We start from the raw sequence: 25,090 nt of genomic DNA on the forward strand, positions 1-25,090 counted from the left end.
TGTCCTATCCGTCCTCCCCGCCTGGAAAGACGTACGCTGACTCCGCACAAAGGTGAGACAGTCCTTGATGTCAACTCTGCTTCTCCACGTCTTACTGTGCCTGTGCGGATATCTGCCTCTACCTTCTCCTTCTCTACTATGGCCTTCTTGGATTCCGGATCTGCAGGAAATTTTATTCTGGCCTCTCTCATCAACAGGTTCAACATCCCGGTGACCAGTCTCGCCAGACCCCTCTACATCAATTGTGTTAACAATGAAAGATTGGACTGTACCATACGTCTCCGCACGGAGCCCCTCCTAATGTGCATCGGACCTCATCACGAGAAAATTGAGTTTTTGGTCCTCCCCAATTGCACTTCCGAAATTCTCCTTGGACTACCCTGGCTTCAACACCATTCCCCAACCCTGGATTGGTCCACTGGAGAGATCAAGAGTTGGGGCCCCTCTTGTTTCAAGGACTGCCTTAAACCGGTTCCCAGTACTCCTTGCCGTGACTCTGTGGTTCCCCCTGTAACCGGTCTCCCTAAGGCCTATATGGACTTTGCGGATGTTTTTTGCAAAAAACAAGCTGAGACTCTACCTCCTCACAGGCCTTATGCCTGTCCTATTGACCTCCTCCCGGGCACTACTCCACCCCGGGGCAGAATTTATCCCCTCTCTGCCCCAGAGACTCTTGCTAGAGTACATCCAGGAAAATTTAAAAAAGGGCTTTATCCGCAAATCCTCCTCTCCTGCCGGAGCCGGATTTTTCTTTGTGTCCAAAAAAGATGGCTCCCTACGTCCTTGCATTGACTACCGCGGTCTTAATAAAATCACGGTAAAGAACCGCTACCCCCTACCTCTCATCTCTGAACTCTTTGATCGCCTCCAAGGTGCCCACATCTTTACCAAACTGGACTTAAGAGGTGCTTATAATCTCATCCGCATCAGAGAGGGGGATGAATGGAAAACGGCATTTAACACTAGAGATGGACACTTTGAGTATCTGGTCATGCCCTTTGGCCTGTGCAACGCCCCTGCCGTCTTCCAAGACTTTGTTAATGAAATTTTTCGTGACCTCTTATACTCCTGTGTTGTTGTATATCTGGACGATATCCTGATTTTTTCTGCCAATCTAGAAGAACACCGCCAGCATGTCCGTATGGTTCTTCAGAGACTTCGTGACAATCAACTTTATGCCAAGATGGAGAAATGTCTGTTTGAATGCCAATCTCTTCCTTTCCTAGGATACTTGGTCTCTGGCCAGGGACTACAAATGGATCCAGACAAACTCTCTGCCGTCTTAGATTGGCCACGCCCCTCCGGACTCCGTGCTATCCAACGTTTTTTGGGGTTCGCCAATTATTACAGACAATTTATTCCACATTTTTCTACCATTGTGGCTCCTATCGTGGCTTTAACCGAAAAGAATGCCAATCCTAAGTCATGGCCTCCTCAAGCGGAAGACGCCTTTAAACAGCTCAAGTCTGCCTTTTCTTCGGCTCCCGTGCTCTCCAGACCTGACCCATCTAAACCCTTCCTATTGGAGGTTGATGCCTCCTCAGTAGGAGCTGGAGCGGTCCTTCTACAAAAAAATTCTTCCGGGCATGCTGTTACTTGTGGTTTCTTTTCTAGGACCTTCTCTCCGGCGGAGAGGAACTACTCCATCGGGGATCGAGAGCTTCTAGCCATTAAATTAGCACTTGAGGAATGGAGGCATCTGCTGGAGGGATCAAGATTTCCAGTTATTATTTACACCGATCACAAGAACCTCTCCTATCTCCAGTCTGCCCAACGGCTAAATCCTCGCCAGGCCAGGTGGTCTCTGTTCTTTGCCCGATTTAATTTTGAAATTCACTTTCGGCCTGCCGATAAGAACATTAGGGCCGATGCTCTCTCTCGTTCCTCGGATGCCTCGGAAGTAGAGCTCTCTCCGCAACACATCATTCCTCCTGACTGCCTGATCTCCACTTCTCCAGCCTCCATCAGGCAAACTCCTCCAGGGAAGACCTTCGTCTCTCCACGCCAACGCCTCGGAATCCTCAAATGGGGTCACTCCTCCCATCTCGCAGGTCATGCGTGCATCAAGAAATCCATGCAACTCATCTCTCGTTTCTATTGGTGGCCGACTCTGGAGACGGATGTCGTGGATTTTGTGCGAGCCTGCACTGTCTGTGCCCGGGATAAGACTCCTCGCCAGAAGCCCGCTGGTCTTCTTCATCCTCTGCCTGTCCCCGAACAGCCTTGGTCTCTGATTGGTATGGACTTTATTACAGACTTACCCCCATCCCGTGGCAACACTGTTGTTTGGGTGGTCGTTGATCGATTCTCCAAAATGGCACATTTCATCCCTCTTCCTGGTCTTCCTTCAGCGCCTCAGTTGGCTAAACAATTTTTTGTACACATTTTTCGTCTTCACGGGTTGCCCACGCAGATCGTCTCGGATAGAGGCGTCCAATTCGTGTCAAAATTCTGGAGGGCTCTCTGTAAACAACTCAAGATTAAATTAAACTTTTCTTCTGCATATCATCCTCAATCCAATGGGCAAGTAGAAAGAATTAACCAGGTCTTGGGTGATTATTTACGGCATTTTGTTTCCTCCCGCCAGGATGACTGGGCAGATCTTCTACCATGGGCCGAATTCTCGTATAACTTCAGAATCTCTGAATCTTCCTCCAAATCCCCATTTTTCGTGGTGTACGGCCGTCACCCTCTTCCCCCCCTCCCTACTCCCTTGCCCTCTGGTTTGCCCGCTGTGGATGAAATATCTCGTGATCTTTCCACCATATGGAAAGAGACCCAAAATTCTCTCTTACAGGCTTCATCACGCATGAAGAAGTTTGCTGATAAAAAAAGAAGAGCTCCCCCCATTTTTTCTCCTGGAGACAAGGTATGGCTCTCCGCTAAATATGTCCGCTTCCGTGTCCCTAGCTACAAATTGGGACCACGCTATCTTGGTCCTTTCAAAATTTTGTGCCAGATTAATCCTGTCTCTTACAAACTTCTTCTTCCTCCTTCTCTTCGTATTCCTAATGCCTTTCACGTTTCTCTTCTTAAACCACTCATCATCAACCGTTTCTCTCCCAAACTTGTTTCTCCCACTCCTGTTTCCGGCTCCTCGGACATCTTCTCCGTAAAGGAGATACTGGCCTCCAAGAAGGTCAGAGGGAAAACTTTTTTTTTTAGTCGATTGGGAGGGTTGTGGTCCTGAAGAGAGATCCTGGGAACCTGAGGACAATATCCTAGACAAAAGTCTGCTCCTCAGGTTCTCAGGCTCTAAGAAGAGGGGGAGACCCAAGGGGGGGGGGTACTGTTACGCCGAGCGCTCCGGGTCCCCGCTCCTCCCCGGAGCGCTCGCTACACTCTCGCTACTGCAGCGCTCCGGTCAGATCCTCTGACCCGGTGCGCTGCGATACCGCCTCCAGCCGGGATGCGATTCGCGATGCGGGTGGCGCCCGCTCGCGATGCGCACCCCGGCTCCCGTACCTGACTCGCTCTCCGTCGGTCCTGTCCCGGCGCGCGCGGCCCCGCTCCCTAGGGCGCGCGCGCGCCGGGTCTCTGCGATTTAAAGGGCCACTGCGCCGCTGATTGGCGCAGTGGTTCTAATTAGTGTGTTCACCTGTGCACTCCCTATTTATACCTCACTTCCCCTGCACTCCCTCGCCGGATCTTGTTGCCATTGTGCCAGTGAAAGCGTTTCCTTGTGTGTTCCTAGCCTGTGTTCCAGACCTCCTGCCGTTGCCCCTGACTACGATCCTTGCTGCCTGCCCCGACCTTCTGCTACGTCCGACCTTGCTTCTGTCTACTCCCTTGTACCGCGCCTATCTTCAGCAGTCAGAGAGGTTGAGCCGTTGCTAGTGGATACGACCTGGTCACTACCGCCGCAGCAAGACCATCCCGCTTTGCGGCGGGCTCTGGTGAAAACCAGTAGTGACTTAGAACCGGTCCACTAGCACGGTCCACGCCAATCCCTCTCTGGCACAGAGGATCCACCTCCTGCCAGCCGGCATCATGACAACACCTGTAGTCTCTCACCTAATTGACCACCTACACGGATTCCGCTAGCGCCAGAGGTGTATCTGATTTTCGATTCTGTGACCTCTGCCATGGGCACAGAACACGCTTCATACGATTAAAATGATACATATGTAGGTTTGATTTTGTCGTACTACTAAAAAATAAAATCATAACTACATGCAGGAAAATTTATACGTTTAACCTCTTAAGGACAATGGACGTACTCCTACGCCCCCGTTTCCAAGTCCTTAAGGACCGAGGACGTAGGAGTATGTCCTGTCCATTCTCGGCCCCCCACCGCTAGCCGGAGGGGAGCCGGTGCCCAATGCCTGCTGAAATCATTCAGCAGGCATCGTGGCATATCGCCCAGGGAGGTCATTATGCCCCCCCCCCCCCCCCATGTCGGCGATGGCCGCAGATCGCTGGACAATTCAGTCCAGCTATCTGCGGCGATTCCGGGTCAATCGGGTCTCCAGTGACCCGGTGACCCGGAATTACTGGCTGACGGCCCCGAACAGCCATAGCCAGCAGGGGTGAGGTGGCACTGGTGCCTCCTCACGATCGCCCTGGTTTGTCGACCGGTTTACCGGCAGACCAATCAGGGCACCTGCTGCGGGTGTCACTCCCGCAACCTGCTCCCCCCCTCTTCCGGAGGACGTGAGCGGGTACAGGAAGAAGACCCCGGGAGCTGGGGACCCCGATCCCCGGCATCAAGGTTGGGATCGGGGCCCCAGGAGCAGCGGCGACGGCGAGGGACTGACCTGTGTCCCGGAGCAGCAGCAGGAGGTGAGTGATAGCCTCCTGCTGTTGCTTAGCAACAGCTCCCAGCATGCAAAAAGGGCATGCTGGGAGCTGTAGTTATGCAACAGCAGGAGGCAGACCACCACAACTCCCAGCATTCCCTTATGGGTATGCTGGGACTTATAGTTTTGCAACAGCTGGAGACACATTTTTTCCATGGAAAAGTATACCTTCAGCTGTTGTATAACTACAACTCCCAGCTTGCACAATCAGCTAAAGTGCATGCTGGGAGTTGTAGTGGTGCATCTGCTGGTTGCATAACTACAACTCCCAGCATGCCCGTTGGCTGTCGGTGACTGCTGAGAGTTGTAGTTTTGCAACAGCTGAAGGCACACTTAGTTAAGTAGCAAACCAGTGTGTCTCCAGCTGTTACATAGTTACATAGTTAGTACGGTCGAAAAAAGACATATGTCCATCAAGTTCAACCAGGGAATTAAGGGGTAGGGTCGTGGCGTGATATTGGGGAAATGATGGGATTTTATATTTCTTCATAAGCATTAATGTTATTTTGTTCCATGAATGTATCTAATCCTGTTTTAAAGCTGTTAATTGTTCCTGCTGTGACCAGTTCCTGAGGTAGACCGTTCCATAAATTCACAGTCCTCACGGTAAAGAAGGAGTGTCGCCCCTTGAGACTAAACTTTTTCTTCTCCAGACGGAGGGAGTGCCCCCTCGTCCTTTGGGGGGGTTTAACCTGGAACAGTTTTTCTCCATATTTTTTGTATGGGCCATTAATATACTTATATACGTTTATCATATCCCCCCTTAAACGTCTCTTCTCAAGACTAAACAATTGTAACTCCTTAAATCGCTCCTCATAGCTAAGATGTTCCATGCCCCATATTAGTTTAGTCGCGCATCTCTGCACCCTTTCCAACTCCGCAGTGTCCCTTTTATGGACAGGTGCCCAAAACTGAACAGCATATTCCAGGTGAGGCCGTACCAATGCTTTATAAAGGGGGAGTATTATGTCCCTGTCCCTTGAGTCCATGCCTCTTTTGATACATGACGATATCCTGCCGGCTTTGGAAGCAGCAGCCTGACATTGCATGCTATTCTGTAGTCTGTGATCTACAAGTACACCCAGATCCTTCTCTACCAGTGACTCTGACAGTTTAATCCCCCCTAAGACATATGATTCATGCAGGTTATTAGTACCCACATGCATAACTTTACATTTATCCACATTGAACCTCATTTGCCAAGTGGATGACCAGACACTTAGTCTATCCAAGTCATCTTGTAACCTATACACATCCTCTATAGACTGTACCGTGCTACAAAGCTTGGTGACATCTGTAAAAATAGAAACAGAGCTGTTAATGCCATCCTCTATATCATTGATAAATAAATTAAACAACAGCGGTCCCAGTACAGAACCTTGGGGTGCACCACTAATTTCCGGGGACCAATCAGAGAACGAATCATTGACCACCACTCTCTGGGTACGATCCATGAGCCAGTGTTCAATCCAGTTACAAACTAAAATTTCCAAACCCAAAGACCTTAACTTACCTGTCAGACGTCTATGAGGGACAGTATCAAATACTTTAGCAAAATCCAGAAACACTATATCCACAGCCATTCCTCTGTCAAGGCTTCTACTCACCTCTTCATAACCCATGCTGGTTATCACTTATAATACAATTATCCCCTATGTATTCCTGTATGTAATCCCTTATAAGTCCTTCAAACTATTTACCCACAATGCACGTTAAACTTACCGGTCTATAGTTTCCTGGGGAAGACCTAGAGCCCTTTTTGAAGATTGGCACCACATTCACCTTGCGCCAGTCCCTTGGCACAATACCAGACACCAGTGAATCTCTAAATATCATGAACAGGGGTACAGATATTACTGAACTTACCTCTCTAAGAACTCTTGGGTGCAATCCATCTGGCCCTGGAGATTTGCTTACATTTATATTACTTAACTTACCTTGTACCATCTCTACATTAAGCCAGTGCAGTACATTACCATTACATGATGTGTTACCAGCACTGACCTTTCCAATGTCAGCTCCTCCTTCTTCCCTAGTATATACAGAACTAAAGAACCCATTCAGTAGCTCCGCTTTCTCTTTATCGCCTGTGACAACCTCCCCAGTATCATTATTAAGGGGCCCTACATGCTCTGTCCTTGTTTTTTTTGCATTTATATATCTAAAAAAATATTTAGGATTAGTTTTGCTTTCTTTGGCCACCTGTCTCTCGTTTTGAATTTTTGCTGTTTTTATTACATTTTTACAGATTTAATTAAGCTCTTTGTACTGTTTAAATGTTATAGCTGACCCATCAGATTTGAATTTTTTGAAGGCTATTTTTTTGTTGTTTATTGCTCTTTTAACATCATTTGTCAGCCATGTAGGATTTAGTTTTAATCGTTTATATTTGTTCCCCTTTGGTATATATTAAGCTGTATAGTTATTTAGAGTTGATTTAAAGATGTCCCATTTACCTTCTGTATCAGTATTTGAGAACACCTCCCCCCAGTTTATGTCCTGTAGTGCAGCCCTCAGCCCAGGGAAGTTTGTCTTTTTAAAGTTATATGTTTTTGCCTTCCCCGCCTGTCTTTGTTTTCTACATTTTAAGTCAAAAGTAACTATATTGTGGTCGCTATTACCAAGGTTTTCCAGCACAGTTACATTACCAACCAGCTCTGCGTTGTTGGAAATGATCAGATCCAGTAAGGCATCACTTTTTGTTGGGTCCTCCACAAACTGGCCAATAAAATTATCCTGCAATAAATTTAGGAATTGTCGCCCGTTTGTAGTTTTAGCCAACCCCGGACCCCATATCTGGATAGTTAAAATCTCCCATTATTACCACTGTACCTACCCGGGCGGCCCTCTCTATTTGTTTGTGCAGCTGACCTTCTATCTCTTCAGTGATATTAGGGGGTCTGTAGATTACACCAAGTATTATTTTTTAAGTATTTCCCTCCTTTTGTAATTCTACCCACAGTGATTCCACCTCCTCAGAATCATCACACACTATGGCATCGTTCACACTGACTTTCATACCACTTCTAACATACAGACAGACTCCACCACCTTTTCTGTTCATTCTATCTTTGCGAAACAATGTAAACCCCTGCAGATTGACAGCCCAGTCATACGAGGAGTCCAGCAATGTCTCAGTGACCCCAACTATATCTATATGTTCCTCCAGTATCAAGGCCTCAAGCTCCCCAATTTTATTTGCTAGGCTTCCGGCATTTGTGAACATACACTTTACATTTCCATCCTTTATGTTATTGGGGTTAATGGGATTCAAGGGTGTAAGTTTTATTTTCCTATGAAGCCTATTCCTATTAACTATTCTAACCCCTCCATCCGCTCCACCCCCAGGTACATTTTTAATTCCCACCTCTCTATCTACACTATCTTCCCCCTCTTTGCTGTAGGTTCCCTCCCCCCAAGTCCCTAGTTTAACCCCTTAAGGACTCAGCCCATTTTGGCCTTAAGGACTCAGACAATTTAATTTTTACGTTTTCATTTTTTCCTCCTCGCCTTCTAAAAATCATAACTCTTTTATATTTTCATCCACAGACTAGTATGAGGGCTTGTTTTTTGCGCGACCAGTTGTCCTTTGTAATGACATCACTCATTATATCATAAAATGTATGGCGCAACCAAAAAACACTATTTTTGTGGGGAAATTAAAACGAAAAACGCAATTTTGCTAATTTTGGAAGGTTTTGTTTTCACGCCGTACAATTTATGGTAAAAGTGACGTGTGTTCTTTATTCTGAGGGTCAATACGATTAAAATGATACCCATTATTATATACTTTTATATTATTGTTGCGCTTTAAAAAAATCACAAACTTTTTAACCAAATTAGTACGTTTATAATCCCTTTATTTTGATGACCTCTAACTTTTTATTTTTCCGTATAAGTGGCGGTATGGGGGCTCATTTTTTGCGCCATGATCTGTACTTTTTTTTGATACCACATTTGCATATAAAAAACTTTTAATATATTTTTTATAATTTTTTTTTAAAATAAAATGTATTAAAAAAGTAGGAATTTGGGACTTTTTTTATTTTTTTTCGTTCACGCCGTTCACCGTACGGGATCATTAACATTTTATTTTAATAGTTCGGACATTTACGCACGCGGCGATACCAAATATGTCTATAAAAAATGTTTTTTACGCTGTTTGGGGGTAAAATAGGAAAAACGGACGTTTTACTTTTTTATTGGGGGAGGGGATTTTTCACTTTTTTTTTACTTTTACATTTTTTTACATTTTTTTTTACACTTGAATAGTCCCCATAGGGGACTATTCATAGCAATACCATGATTGCTAATACTGATCTGTTCTATGTATAGGACATAGAACAGATCAGTATTATCGGTCATCTCCTGCTCTGGTCTGCTCGATCACAGACCAGAGCAGGAGACGCCGGGAGCCGCACGGAGGAAGGAGAGGGGACCTCCGTGCGGCGTTATGAATGATCGGATCCCCGCACCTGAGGGGTTAATGGCGGACGCCCACGAGATCGCGGGCGTCGGCCATTGCCGGCGGGTCCCTGGCTGCGATCAGCAGCCGGGATCAGCCGCGCATGACACGGGCATCGCTCCGATGCCCGCGGTTATGCTTAGGACGTAAATGTACGTCCTGGTGCGTTAAGTACCACCTCACCATGACGTACATTTACGTCCTGCGTCCTTAAGGGGTTAAACACTCCTCCACCCTTCTAGCCATCTTCTCCCCAAGCACAGCTGCACCCTCCCCATTGACATTAGTCAACTCTGTTTCCTTAGGAGACTAGGTAAGTGACCTGCTGCTTCCACGGAAAGTGCCACCCATCGGGCAAAATCTCACTATTTCAGTGAATGCAAGGTCACATTACATTACTTAATCTGTACTGATCCTGAGTTCTATCCTGTATTATACTCCAGAGCTGTACTCACTATTCTGCTGGTGGGGTCACTGTGTACATACATTACATGTACATACAATACATTACATATCCTTTACTGATCTTTAGTTAAATCCTGTATTATACTCCAGAGCTGTACTCACTATTCTGCTGGTGGGTCACTGTGTACATACATTATATTACTTATCCTGTACTGTTTCTGAGTTAATGCCTGTATTATACTCCAGAACCACTTTTTAAACTTTTTTTCAATTTTTTTTTTTTTTTTTGGGGGGGGTGCAATTTTCTGGGCTTGCCTCAGGCGCAAAAGGACACAGCTACAGCTATGCATGGATATACTGTGTATGTCACTGCTCCTTGATAAACACCTGGGGGGGGGGGGATTTATCAAAGCATTTAGATGTTTTATTTAGTTTTTTGTTTTTTACTGTGGTTTAGCGCACGGAAGCCCTTTGAGCCTTTTTGACGCACAGCCGATCTGTGAGAAATCACTGTTCTCAGTCAAATTGCCATATGTGGATGCAGTGGTCATGAATTTATCATTGCAACTTTCTTTGAAAAAGTTGCAAAAAAAAGTTGCAAAGCCCCCCGTTATGGCACAAGTCACCAACAACCAGGGACAATGCCTGACAGTGAGGACATGTTGGGAGCTGTAGTTTTGCAGCATCTGGAGAGTCATAGGTTGGGTCTTGCTGCCCTAACATGTGTCTTTCAATATGGTACACAACTACAACTCCCAGCAGTCCTTGACTTAATAAAAGTGAAAAAAAAAGTTTTTAATACATGTGAATAAGCCCCTCTCCCTTCAAAAGAGACCCTCTTTTCCCAGTATACAAAGAAAAAAAGTAAAACAATTATTAAATGGGCACTGTCACCAAACTTTTTTTTGTTGATATGTTGTAGTACTTATGTACTACAACATATGTCTAATATACATTCATTATTTTTTCCATTAAAATAGTTTAATTTACATTTAAAAACCGTCCACTAGGGGTCTCCCTCCTAGTGGCCAGCTGCAGCCTGGCCGGCCAGGCATCGGTCCGAATTCAATCAGGCCCCAGCTCCCGGTGAGAGGCAAAATTTCCCGCGCAGCTGCTGCGCTAGGACTTTTGCACTTTATTATTTTTGCTGGCGAGCGGGGGGAGGAGGGGGTGTTGCGCGGCGGGGCTCGGGGGAGCGGGATGTGTGCAGCGGGGCTCGGGGGAGCGGGATCTGCACCGCGGGGCTCGTGGGAGCGGAATGTGCACCGCGGGGCTCGGGGGAGCAGGATGTGCACTGCGAACACAGATACTGTTTTCAGCTATACAGTATGCCTCCAGTTGTTTCCCCACTACAACTCCCAGCATGCCCTGACAGCCAAAAGATGTCAGGGCAAGCTGGGAGTTGTAGTGGTGAAACAGCTGGAGGTACCCTCTATAGCTCAACTAAGGGCGGAAGTGTCGGCCCCAGCAGGCATCAGTGAGATTGCGCCTGCTGGGGAAGTCTGCCTGGTAGTGAGCACACTACCAGGCAGACAAAAGGCATTTTGAATATGTTAAAAAAAAAATATAATAATTTAAGGCAGTGAGGGGGTTAGGGATAAATGGACAATAGGCAGGGACAGAGAAAAAGAAAGGATGGTGGGAGCTACCCTTTCATTAATTAATTAAATACATAAACATATTTGGTATCGCCAAATGCTGAAATAGCCGAACTAACAAAATAACATGTTATTGATACCATACGGTGTAAATGTAATGGCCGTTATGCCCCCTCCCATAGACATGAATGGAGGGGGCGTGACGTCACGTCACGTCTCCAGTCCTGGAAACTTCCGGTTTCCGAGCCTGGAGACTCATCTCTGCATATAATGCAGAGAGATCGCGGGGGGTCCCAGCGGCAGGCCCTCCGCAATCAGACATCTTATCCCCTATCCTTTGGATAGGGGATAAAATGTCTAAAGCCGGAATATCCCATGCAGATTTATTGGTTATAAACATAAATGTATAATAAACACAATGATATATGCAAATGAATATCACTTAGATATATTAGTAAACATTATAAGCTTGTTAATTGACTACATATAGTAGGACAATACATGTGAGTAGTAAGTAACTTGTTACAATAAAACAAAAGCTACTAGGTTAGGAATATCATATAAGAAAAAGGTTACAGTGAAGTAAGAGAAAGGAAAAACCGGCGACTCACCAATCTTGCGTCTTCCAACTTCTTTATTTAGTAAAATACTCACATAGATAATTTGGGAAGGGACATACACGGGGGGGGGGGGGGGGACACAGAAAAGGCATCAAGCTGTCTAGTGCTTAATCCGGCCATATAACCTCATCTGGATACGTGCACCATAAATACAGGTAAGACCAGTTAGAGACCACCCACACACGTGATTGGCAAGGTCAGAGAAACGGGTGGAACGTTCACAAGCACATTGCTGTATCTGCTCTGTCATTTAACCCTAGAGGGCCCGTTGCATTGGATTTAATGATCCAATGCAGCTCCAGTTGGAGAAATATAATATATGCAATCTTCTGCCCATGCGGTTTCTACTACATCGGGAAGATGCAACGCCAGCTTTTCTTGCGGATTAGTGAACATGTCCCATGTGGCAGAGACGCATGCTAATAACCCTGAGGTCCTACGATCTAGTGGACTTGAGAAAGTTGAACCCAGATATGGAGAAAATGTAGCTTCTCTAATGGGAGCTGCATTGGATCATTAGATCCAATGCAACGGGCCCTCTAGGGTTAAATGACAGAGCAGATACAGCAGTGTGCTTGTGAAGGTTCCACCTGTTTCTCTGACCTTGCCAATCACGTGTGTGGATGGTCACTAACTGGTCTTACCTGTATTTATGGTGCACGTATCCAGACGAGGTTGTATGGCCGGATTAAGCACTAGACAGTGCGAAACGTAATGTGTTGCCTTTTCTGTACCCCCCTCCCCCCTGTGTATGCCCCTTCCCGAATTATCTATGTGAGTATTTTACTAAATAAAGAAGTTGGAAGGCGCAAGATTGGTGAGTCGCCCGTTTTTCCTTTCTCTTACCTCACTGTGATTGAAGCATTGCTGTTACATAGTAACATAGTAACAGTTCATGAGGTTGAAAAAAGACCAGAGTCCATCAAGTTCAACCTATATCCCTAATGAGTCCCTACTGAGTTGATCCAGAGGAAGGCAAAAAACCTCATACTAGCGGTAAAAATTCCTTCCCGACTCCAAATATGGCAGTCAGAATAGATCCCTGGATCAACGTTCTGTCCCTATAACTCTAGTATACATAACCAGCGATGTTATTACTCTCCAAGAATGCATCCAGACCCGTTTTGAACTCTTACTCCGGTAGAGAATTCCACAGTCTCCCTGCTCTTACAGTAAAGAACCCCCGTCTGTGCTGGTGTAGAAACCTTCTTTCCTCTAGACTTAGAGGATGCCCCCTTTTTATAGATCCAGTCCTTGGTATAAATAGATCATGGGAGAGATCTCTGTACTGTCCCCTGATATATTTATACATAGTTATTAGGTATCCCCTAAGCCTTCTTTTTTCTAAACTAAATAACCCTAATTCTGATAATCTTTCTGGGTACTGTAGTCCTCCCATTCCCCGTATTACTCTGGTTGCCCGTCTTTGAACCCTCTCCAGCTCCACTGTATCTTTCTTGTACACTGGTGCCCAGTACTGTACACAGTATTCCATGTGTGGTCTGACTAGTGATTTGTACAGCGGTAGAATTATTTCCTTGTCGTAGGCATCTATGCCCCTATTGATGCACCCCATGATTTTATTAGCCTTGGCAGCAGCTGCCCGACACTGGTCACTACAGCTAAATTTACTGTTAACTAAGACTCCTAAGTCCTTTTCCATGTCAGTCGTCCCAAGTGTTCTCCCATTTAATACATAACCCCAGTACGGATTTTTCCTCCCCATGTGCATTACCTTACATTTATCAGTGTTAAACCTCATTTGCCACTTCCCAGCCCAAACCTCCAACCTATCCAGATCCATTTGTAACAGTGTACTGTCCTCTATAGTGTTTACCGCTTTACAGAGTTTAGTATCATCTGCAAAGATTGTTACTTTACTATTCAACCCCTCTACAAGGTCATTAATAAATATATTAAACAGAACAGGACCCAAGACGGACCCCTGTTGTACCCCACTAGTAACAGACACCCAATCAGAGCCAGTTACTTACCCACTTACACACATTCTCCCCTAGCCCCATTCTTCTCATTTTATGCACCAACCTTTTATGAGGCACTTTATCAAATGCTTTGGAAAAATCCAGATATACGACATCCAGCGATTGCCCCTGGTCCAGTCTGGAGCTCATCTCTTCATAGAAGCTGATCAGGTTAGTTTGACAGGACCGATCCCTCATATAGTCATGTTGATATGGGGTTATACGTAAATTTTTATTAAGATACTCCAAGATAGCAGCTCTTAGAAAACCCTCAAACAATTTACATACAATGGAGGTTAAACTAACAGGCCTATAATTCCCTGGGTCACCTTTTGTTCCCTTTTTAAATATTGGTACCACATTTGATATGCGCCAGTTCTGGGGAACAGTCCCTGTTACTATAGAGTCCCTGCACAAAACCAAGGAGCCTCCAAGGGAGCGGTGGATATCAAAAGGCGCTGGACATACTCGTAGGGTAGAAACACTTTAATCACCCATCATGCAACGCGTTTCACAGATTATCTGCTTCATCAGGCATACCAAGGTGAGTACAAGCATGCTATATATAGAGCTGGGTGGTTAACCGTTCAGGGGAACCCACAAGGGATTAACCCCTGGGGGCTCCACCAAAGGGAAAACACCCAGTTGACAGAATTACACCTATACAGACACATATAAATACAGAAAATTCATAGATAATACACATATATACAATATGTATATATATAAAATATGGAGAAATGCAGGGGATAAATGCAGAAGATAAAAAGCACATAACTACATCTCCGATATATTAAGTATAACAAATTATTGAGTAGAAATAAAACTAAATAAAATAAATATAATTAAATTAGAATGAAATAATAAACACAAAAAATATATATATTAATATGATAAAAAAAATATACATTATTAGATGTAAAAAATGAAAATAATAAAAAAAAAAAAACGTAATAACCGGGCATTTTCAATTGTTTCATTCAATCCTTCTGGAAATAAAGTACCTAAAGTAAAAATCCAAAATGACTCTATTAATCAGTCCCTGAAATCTATTACGGATGTTGTCTGGAATGATTTCAATAATAGTCAATTTAACCCCTTAAGGACTAATTTAACCCATTTGGACCTTAAGGACTAAGACAATTTTATTTTTACGTTTTTGTTTTTTCCTCCTCCCCTTCACAAAATCATAACTCTTTTATATTTTCATCCACAGACTAGTATGAGGGCTTGTTTTTTGCGCGACCAGTTGTCCGTTGTAATGCCATCACTCACTTTACCATAAAATGCATGGCACAACAAAAAAAATACTATTTGTGTGGGTAAATTAAAAAGAAAACTGTAATTTTGCAAATTTTGGAAGGTTTTGTTTTCACGCTGTACAAGTTATGGTAAAAATGACATGTGTTTTTTATTCTCTGGGTCAATACGATTAAAATGATACCCATTATAACATACTTTTCTATTACTGTTGCGCTTAAAAAAAATACTTTTTAACCAAATTAGTATGTTTAAAATCCCCCTATTTTGAAGACCTATAACTTTTTTCATTTTTCCGTATAAGCGGTGGTATGAGGGCTCATTTTTTGCGCCATGATCTGTACTTTTTATTAATACCATATTTGCTTATACAAAACTTTTATGACATTTTTTATTAATTTTTTTTGGGAATAAAATGTTATAAAAAAGCTGCTTTTTATTTTTTTTTGTCTTGTTACGTTCACACCGTTCACCGTACGGGATCATTTACATTTTATTTTAATAGTTCTGATATTTACGCACGCGCCATACCAAATATGTATAAAAAAATAATTTTTTTACACTTTTTGGGGGTAAAATAGGAAAAATGGGACAATTTACTTTTTTATTGGGGGAGGGGGTTTTTCAATTTATTTTTTTTACTTTTATTTTTACACTCTTATAGTCCCCATAGGGGACTATTTATAGCAACCATTCGATTGCTAATGCTGTTCAGTGCTATGTATAGGACACAGCACTGATCAGTATTATCTTCTGCTCTGGTCTGTGGGAAGGCAGATAAGAGCAGAAGACTCCCGGAAGGCAGCAAAGCCAGGTGAGGGGACCTCCGTCTGCCGTGCAGGATGACCGCGATGCTGCAGATGCCGTCATCGATTTGCGATGCTGCAGATGCCGTCATCTGTATTGATCACGGCATCTGAGGGGTTAATGGCGGACATCCGTGGGATCGCGGGTGTCCGCCATTACTGGCGGGTCCCTGGCTACGATCCACAGCCGGGACCTGCCGGGCATGATGCCAGCATCGCTTCAATAACCGCGGTTATGCTCAGGACGTAAATGTACGTCCTGGTGCGTTAAGTACCACATCACCAGGACGTACATTTATGTCCTGCGTCGTTAAGGGGTTAATACTATTAATATCCTTATTGTGTTTTAATGTAACATGACGTGATACACTATGAAGAAGATAATTTCTGTTGATATTTGACCTGTGTTTGCTCATACGGGACCGCACGGCCTGAACGGTGCGGCCCACATATTGCATGCCACAAACACAGGTCAATAAATATATGACGTATGAGCTGTCACAATTATGTGTACCTCTTATGATGTAGGATATTCCAGACTGGTTAGACTGAAAACTATTATTTGTACCCCTAATAATCATGGGGCAGCACAGGCATCTCCCACGATTACAGGGATACATTCCCGACTCCCCACGTATAGCAGGACACTTTTTCCCGGGTATATCAAGTGGTTTTATAAACGCAAAAACATGCACAAGAGTATGATATTTCTGCCTATATACTAAAAGGGGCTAGCCCTGCAATTATTATAATAACCCCTAAAGTGGGAATAGTAGTATTAATTTACAGCAGAGAAAATCCCTCAGATAAATGTGGCACTGACTACCATAATAATCTATATAGACTCCAAATATACAGATAACACAAATAATACAGGAGCTATTAACATAGGTAATTAAATAATTAATCTTTATTGAAATACATTGTTCAAATACATAAAAACAGTTAAAAAAGGAGAAATCGGCAGCAAAAGGCGGCAATACCTGGGACATACAATAATTTAATACTGAGTACCAGTGTATGAAAATTGTACTGTAGACACAGGGTGAAATAACAGCTTTATATAATCAATATCAATGCGGCAAACAGCTTGGGCTAAAAAGCCTTAAAGTGCAAGTGCAAGCCTTAAAGTGCAAGTTAACGCCACATATAAGTATCAGTAAAAACTTAAAGCAACAACCACAATGTATACATACCAGAGATAATAACAAATAGTACTAGAAGTCCCAGGATGCCGCCACCAATACACGTGTTTCGGTCCACTGACCTTCGTCCGGGGGTCAGTGGTTTTAACCTACTGGGAGCTAGTAAATTACGGAGGTTACTGGATCTACGAAATGTCACCCCTGGATGTTTAGGGAGTGACTTCTTCAGAATTGGATCATCTTTGAGTATTCCCCAATATTTTAGAAGAATGTTTTTTATTTCTTTAGATGCACAATTATTATTAGTAATGAAATTGTGTTTATAATTATTAGTACTATTGTTTCTATTTTCAGGGTGTTCAATTGGTTTAGGTTGAACTAAACTAACCTGTTGTTTGTCTTTAACGCGATTATAAGCGTTATTTAAAATGGATTGTGGATAACCTTTATTTTTAAACCTCTGTTGGAGTATGCGAGATTGTTTAACAAAATCTCCATCCGACGTGCAATTTTTCCTAACTCTTAAGTACTGACTGTAAGGTACATTAGAAATCCATTTCGGATAATGAGCACTAGTAAATGTAAGTAGGCTATTCACGTCTATGGATTTAAAGAACGTTTCCGTAGAGATATTGCCAACCTCATCCTTCTTAATGAGTAAATCCAGAAATTCAATATTATCCGTAGAATGATGGAGAGTAAATCTGAGTCCCCAATTGTTGGAATTAATGTGGTCAACAAAATGAATGGCTTGTTGTGCACTGCCCGACCAAATAAAAAACAAATCATCTATAAACCATCTAAAAAATAACGATAGAGTCCCGGAATATAAAAAATAGGGCTCTGTCTATAACATTACTTAATTCCTTTAGAACACGGGGGTGAATGCCATCTGGACCTGGTGATTTGTCTGTTTTGATTTTTTGTAGGCGGCACTGTACTTCTTCCCTGATTAGACAGGTGACCTGTACTGGGGAGTTTACGGTAACCAGACGTCCAAAAATTGCAGTTTAGATATCCACATCCCCTATCCATCTCCTAAGGACTCTGTAGTGCCGGGCTTTCTTGCATAATATCTTTTAAGAAAAAGGTTACATATCACTGTGTCCAGAGGAAACCTTATGATATCAAGATGGGCAATATCTAATTATAGACATCTCAATATGGAATGCTAAATACACTCTCCGCCCCTTCTAACCAACTACATATAACATGACTCCATGAATGGGCAAATCCATCTAAGGATATAAACATGGAAGAAATTTAGTATACTTCTGCCCCATTCTGGACTATTTTTTCTATACATGACTTTGGTAAGGTTATTAAGACAATTAAATAGCAATGATATATGATTTTGCTAGACTATATTTTAGGAGGAAGAACCTGAAACGAGTTTCCTGTGTGAGAAATATACTTATAACACTTAGTTTGGCAAGTAGGAATTCTATCAATATGTCTAAGCAATTATTAAATGCTTTGATAGATTATGAGTCTTGATTCTTCTGCAGGTAGAATGAAGTCTCACAATTCCCTAAAACTATGATCTCAATATGGAGATAATTTTATTTTTTAATTTATTCGCCAATCTAAATGGTATAATTCCATCCACATTATCCAAATTTGTCTTAATTAAATGGAATACAATTTTTGCGTCTCTTACCAAGTCCTATGTAATAACCTCACTTCGGCTCTTAGGAAAGCTGAACGGTCCTCCATCTCATTGTCATGGATAGCCATTGGTCTGGTACCGTGTGATCAGTCTGGCTTGCTGGCATCTCACATGGCTTTTCCACCTTTCCTGTGTGTGGGAGAGAGTTCTTGGTCTTTCTGTCTTTCTTTTTCCCTTGTCTCTCTTCCCTTGTCTCTCTTCCTTTGTGTCCTTGTGTGTTCTCTACAGTCCCTAACATCTGGATTACCAGACTTATTAATTAGTTAGACACACCTCCCTAAATTGGAATTCCCCATTGAATGTAGGTTGGGTGTGTACATATGGTAATGACTATGACATCACTATAATACCCAGAATGCATTGAGCATATCACTCATAATGCCTTTCCTGTCAGTGTAATGTGAACTACCCATACCCTAGGGGGTGCTATTGCATAAGCAATTAGCATCATTACCATTAAGGGTTTATTGTCAATTTTGGTTTCAAACCCACATTCCACACTTGACTTCTGGAGCTCTAAATGATAAATTCAGGGATTTTTGACATATATAAGTAATTAAAACCTGCATTCTCATAGATATCTTGGGGCCTACCTAGGCATCCAAATTTATTGGAGAGATAAGAATACCATGGAGGTCTCTTTCACACAGACGTGTGAATCTCCGTGTCTAGTCAAATGGTTAATTGTTAGTCAGAATAACATTCACAAGACTGGCTAACTAGCCCTCTTATCTGTCTTATCTAAACAGCCATAAATATCTAAAGAGACAACAAGTATTCTTCTCCCAGACTGGCACTTGTATAGAAGAACTTTGGAATGCACTGTGGTCTATTTAGAACATACAACATGACCGACACATCATGCTATTATTCTATTAAACATAGTGATTCATTTTTGGGGCCTACAATAAGTATGACACTGTGTTTTGCTCAGACAAATTTATCATATGCTGTGCGATATTTCATTTGATGCATATCAGTACTTTCACAGCTGAAAATTATTGACTGTAAAACACATCCACCACAGACAATAATGATAAATTCCCCTCCCTTTAGTCCTTTTCTCTGTTATATTGGACTACCCCTGTAATATATTAAAAGTTCTTGCTTGTTAACAAACTTGTTTGTAAGGATAACAAATTATTTTACCGGTAACTTCTTTTATAATGTAATTTGGTTATTTTTGTATCTTAGATTGGGAAGCGCGGATTGACAGTCATGGTAGAATATTTTATGTTGATCATGTAAATCGTACAACAACATGGCAGCGTCCTACAGCTCCTCCAGCTCCTCAGATCCTACAGAGATCAAACTCTATTCAGCAAATGGAGCAACTTAATAGACGGTAAGAGTGTATACTTATTTTTTATATTTAAATAAATAAGCGCATGTTCAGGCTGTGATAGTGTTAAAGCAGACCTGTTTTTTGGCATGAACTAAAGGCATGGCTGTATAGGGCTTAATCAGTCAGTTGACTCCTCTATTGCCAGAGGAGTTTGGATGTGCAAATTAGTAGAGGTGCACCGAAATGGAAATTTCAGAACCGAAACGAAACCGAAATAAAAAGAAATGTCTGGCCGAAACCGATACCGAAAATGACTTCTACCCGTCTTCTGGTAAAATGCAGCGCTCCGCTCATTAGATTAGATTCCCCCACATTAGATTGCCAGCTCCCCCACATTAGATTGCCAGCTCCCCCACATTAGGTCGGGAGTTCCCCCACATTAGTAGGCAGCTCCCCCACAATAGTAGGCAGCTCCCCCACAATAGTAGGCAGCTCCCCCACAATAGTAGGCAGCTCCCCCACAATAGTAGGCAGCTCCCCTACAATAGAAAGGCAGCTCCCCCCCCCCACAATAGTAGGCAGCTCCCCCACATTAGGTCAGCATTTCCCCCACAATAGTAGGCAGGTTCCCCACAATAGTAGGCAGTTCCCCCACAATATTAGGCAGCTCCCCCCAACAATATTGGGCAGCTCCCCCCACATTTGTAGGCAGCTCCCCCCCCCACATTAGGTCAGCAGTTCCCCCACAATAGTAGGCAGGTTCCCCACAATAGTAGGCAGTTCCCCCACAATATTAGGCAGCTCCCCCCAACAATATTAGGCAGCCCCCCCCACATTTGTAGGCAGCTCCCCCCCACATTATTAGGCAGTTCCCCCCAACAATATTAGGCAGCTCCCCCCACATTTGTAGGCAGCTCCCCCCCCCCCCACATTATTAGGCAGTTCCCCCCAACAATATTAGGCAGCTCCCCCAACAATATTAGGCAGCTCCCCCCACATTTGTAGGCAGCTCCCCCCCCCACAAAATTAGGCAGCTCCCCCCCAACAATATTAGGAAGCTCCCCCCACATTTGTAGGCAGCTCCCCCCCACAATATTAGGCAGTTCCCCCAACAATATTAGGCAGCTCCCCCCCACAATATTAGGCAGCTCCCCCCCAACAATATTAGGCAGCTCCCCCCCAACAATATTAGGCAGCTCCCCCCCCCCACATTTGTAGGCAGCTCCCCCCCCCCACATTAGGTCAGCAGTTCCCCCACAATAGTAGGCAGCTTCCCCCCACCCCACAGACATACAGCTTCCAGCCATATACAGTGTATGGCTGGAGGCTGTATGTCTGTACTGCTGCCCCCACAGTGTTCCGGTCACCGCTCCTCCGGCCCGGGGTCACATCTACTGCTATGGCCTATGACTTACCAGGCCCCGGCCAGCGTGCGTTCTCCTGCGACGATCCTGCGGTCCTCCTGCGTCTCTATGGTTGTACGCACGGGACTTCAGTGACGTCCCATGCGTACGGCCATAGAGGCGGAGAAGCGAGGGACCGAAGGAGGATCGCAGGAGGACGCCGGGGAATGGTGAGTGACCGGCGGACATCCTTATGTCCCGAAGAGATTTTTCGGGACACAGGGATGTCCGGGATAGGAATACTTCTTTTTATGTGCCTGGGCCGGCTCCCGTGTGTGGCTGCAGGCGGGGGCCGACCAGAGCATATAAAAACTAATACTGTATACAAAAACCAGGGGGCCTTCCAGCTGTTGTGAAACTACAACTCCCAGCATGCCCGGACAGACTTTGCCATGCAGGGGAGGTGGTTCATTATTGGCACATTTTTTGTTGTTTCGGCATTTCCCCGAAATAGCTATTTTCGGCCGATATGTATCGGCCGCCGATATATCGGTGCATCCCTACAAATTAGTCTTTGGAACCCACCCGGCATTCAGTTTGGCTACTAGAGCCAAATTTGCCCCCTTTTCCAGTTAGTTACACTCTTCTGTCAATAAGGGAGTAGATAATATGTCCAGCACAAAGCTGATAGACTGTGTTGTAATCCCTGTCTCTCCCTTGTTATCCTGTGCAAACGCCATAGAACAACACGGTGCGCATGCACAGTTAAGTATTCGTCTCCCGGCAAAACAAAAGCATGCATTATTTTCCCAGCATCATTGGCAGCTCTTCTGGACTGAGAGATTGCCCAGGCACAAAACATGTTGGGAGAATACTTAACCACCCATGTGCTTCCCCGCTTGTATGGGATCATAGGGGAGAGGCAAGTATTACAGTGCAGCCTTGTGGCTGTCAAGGAGGTCACTTTTTTGGACTTAAAGGAGTAGTGTAGTTAAAGATAACGATCAAAGGGATAGAGGATAAGTTATAGTTCGCAGGGGGTCCAACTGCTGGGACCCCCCTGCGATCTCCTGAATGGGGGCCCGACAGTCTACTGGAAGGGGGTTTGCCGAACCCTGCATGGAACGGTGGCTGACACGCCACCTCTATGTATTTATGCAGTTGGAACGGCTGCTTGCGGCACACTGCCGGGGCCCCGTTCAGGAGATTGCAGGGGGTCCCATCAGTCGGACCCTCCGCGATCTATAACTTATCCCTTATCCTTTGGATAGGGGATAAGTAATTTTTCACTGCACTACTTCCTTAACCTCTGCTTACCAGTACCGTTTGATGTGTTCAGCTCCCCTGCCTTGTTGTAGGCTCCACATGTCCTTCTTTCCTGCATCCTGCAACAGTTTCTGGCATGTCCCATAGGGGCAGTGGGCGTTCAAGAGCCACCTCTCATAGAGCCAGTGCACTGTATTATTCCCTTCCCCTCTTTTATTCCATTCCTGCCTTACGCCACCTGATTCACCCATTCTCTGGTGCCTAAGCAATATTGTGTATTGACATAGTGACTGATGTCTGTATGCTGTTTCTGACTTGTCCCTGATATCCTGACCCTCCTTTTGTCTGATCTCTCAATGCCTTGCTGATTTTCCAGTGTATGACCCAACTGTCAACCACGCCTGTGCCTTTATCAAGTTTGCCCCACCTGGCTGCATCTGAGCTTCTCAGCTCTGCTGTTTGCAGCAGAAGTCCAACTTCTGCATCCTGGAGCAGGGTAAAGGGTAAAAAACCAAGGGAATATTTAGATTTTGCTCATTAGTTTGGCCCAAAGCCAAACCTGTGGGTGGTACAGCAGGTCCACACTTTGGGGCCTTATAGTGACCAGCACACAGAGAGGAGTGACTAGCTGATGAAGGGCCCAAACTGTTTGGCCAAGGGAAATGCTTAGTGGGCTCAAAAGCCTAATTTTCATATAATTAAACTCTGATATCATAGCACTGGAGTGGTCAGTTAACTAATGAAAGGTAAGTACAGATGCAGGGTCAAAAACGCCATGCAGCAGTGCCCTTACTTTATACCCTAAAAACATACTGACATGTCTTCTTTGATAAAGCCAGATAGCATTTAGGCAGATTTCTCAAAAATGTATCAAGAGCAATTTTGTGTTATTTTTGAAAAATAAGACAATCATACCATGATTGCATCATATTGACATAAATGATGCAAATTTGGCTGTAAATATGGCACAGTGACTAAAGTTTAGCTGTAATTCGAATAACGTTTGAGATTCCTAGCTAAAATTGTATATTTGCTAGGAATGTAAGAAAAAATCGATTCCCGCGATTATCGCGATTTTTCACTTGCCGATACTGAATGCTCTCCGTGGCTCTGTCATTGATAGAGCCTGGCTGAACCAGGCTCTATCAATGGATCGCAGATAAATGGAGTTCAATAGAACTCTATTCATCTGTCTGAGGAATCTAATGATTCCTAAAAGACTAATAAAGTGTACAAAAAAAAAAAAAAAAAAGTTTTAAAAAAAGTGTAAAATCGGGATATATCGCGATGTATCGTCACCTAGACGGTATCGCAATATATCGGGATATATCGAATCGCCACACTGGTATCGCGATTCGAATCAAATTGCCAAATTCTTGGCGATTCACACCCCTAATATTTGCCCACTAAAGTGTTATATTTTAGGCGATTGTGGTCAGAAGAGATAGAGGTGTGCTCTGGAAATTGGGTTGGGTTTAAAACCCAGAATTGGGCCTGGTTGATGAAGTTGGTAGAGGGAAAGGTGGGCTCCAACTTTATTCTGTGTGAAGATAATGAGGCTCATCAAGAGTCCCTGGAGAGAGCTCCTTTATATGAGTGGTGAGCCTTTCAGGTAATGCTCTTACTCTGTGGGAGTCAGGATCATTTTTAAGTTTGAGATACTATGTGATTTCATAAGCAGTCAGACTATGAGTAAGTAGTAAAGCCCGGATATGTGACAATGGGAGATTGATGAGACATAGTGGCAGGCAAGTGAATATTTTAAAATGCAATTTTTAAGTAATTGCTTACTCAGCTTTACCCCAAGTACCTTCCTTATTTGTCTCTGGTGACTGTTAAGATGGGAAATAAGTCTTTTTGTGGCCAATGTCCTCATCTAAGCTGTTAATATGGGGGAAAGAGAAATAGTCTACAGTAAAATCTCCCTTAGTGGACACCTCCCAATAGGAGATACCTCCTAATAGCGGACAGTTTTTTTTTATTCCCATAAGACTTACCGTATTTTTCGCCGTATAAGACACACTTTTTCTTCCCCAAAACTGGGGGGAAAAAGTCGGTGCGTCTTATACGGCGAATACACCCCTATCGTGGCGGTCCCTGTGGCCATCAATGGCCAGGACCCGCGGCTAATACAGGACATCACCGATCGCGGTGATGCCCTGTATTAACCCTTCAGATGCGGCGATCAAAGCTGACCGCCGCGTCTGAAGGGAAAGTGACACTAACCCGGCTGTTCAGTCGGGCTGTTCGGGACCGCCGTGATTTCACCGTGGCGGTCCCGAACAGCCCGACTGAATAGCCGAGTTAGTGCTTACAGGACACCGGGAGGGACCTTACCTGCCTCCTTGGTGTCTTCTCCGTTCAGGGATCCCCTGTATGGCCGGCGCTCTCCTTCCTCGTCATCACGTCATACCCGGCCGGCAGCAGAGACGTTCCGGAGCGATGGG

At 44.1% G+C, this 25,090-nt stretch overlaps 1 protein-coding gene across 4 annotated transcripts in view; it reads left to right on the top strand.

Annotated features, from left to right (window-relative positions):
* Positions 1-25,090, top strand: part of HECW2 (HECT, C2 and WW domain containing E3 ubiquitin protein ligase 2) — a 660,271-nt gene that overhangs the window by 366,299 nt on the left and 268,882 nt on the right. For all 4 annotated transcript variants that reach the window (XM_056536055.1, XM_056536058.1, XM_056536057.1 and 1 more), the window contains one exon: positions 19,944-20,094. In XM_056536055.1, coding sequence (XP_056392030.1) covers positions 19,944-20,094 — 151 coding nt within the window. The remainder of the gene's footprint in view (positions 1-19,943; positions 20,095-25,090) is intronic.

This window comes from Hyla sarda, chromosome 8 (genome assembly GCF_029499605.1).
Source record: "Hyla sarda isolate aHylSar1 chromosome 8, aHylSar1.hap1, whole genome shotgun sequence".
Classification (NCBI taxonomy): Eukaryota; Metazoa; Chordata; class Amphibia; order Anura; family Hylidae; genus Hyla; species Hyla sarda.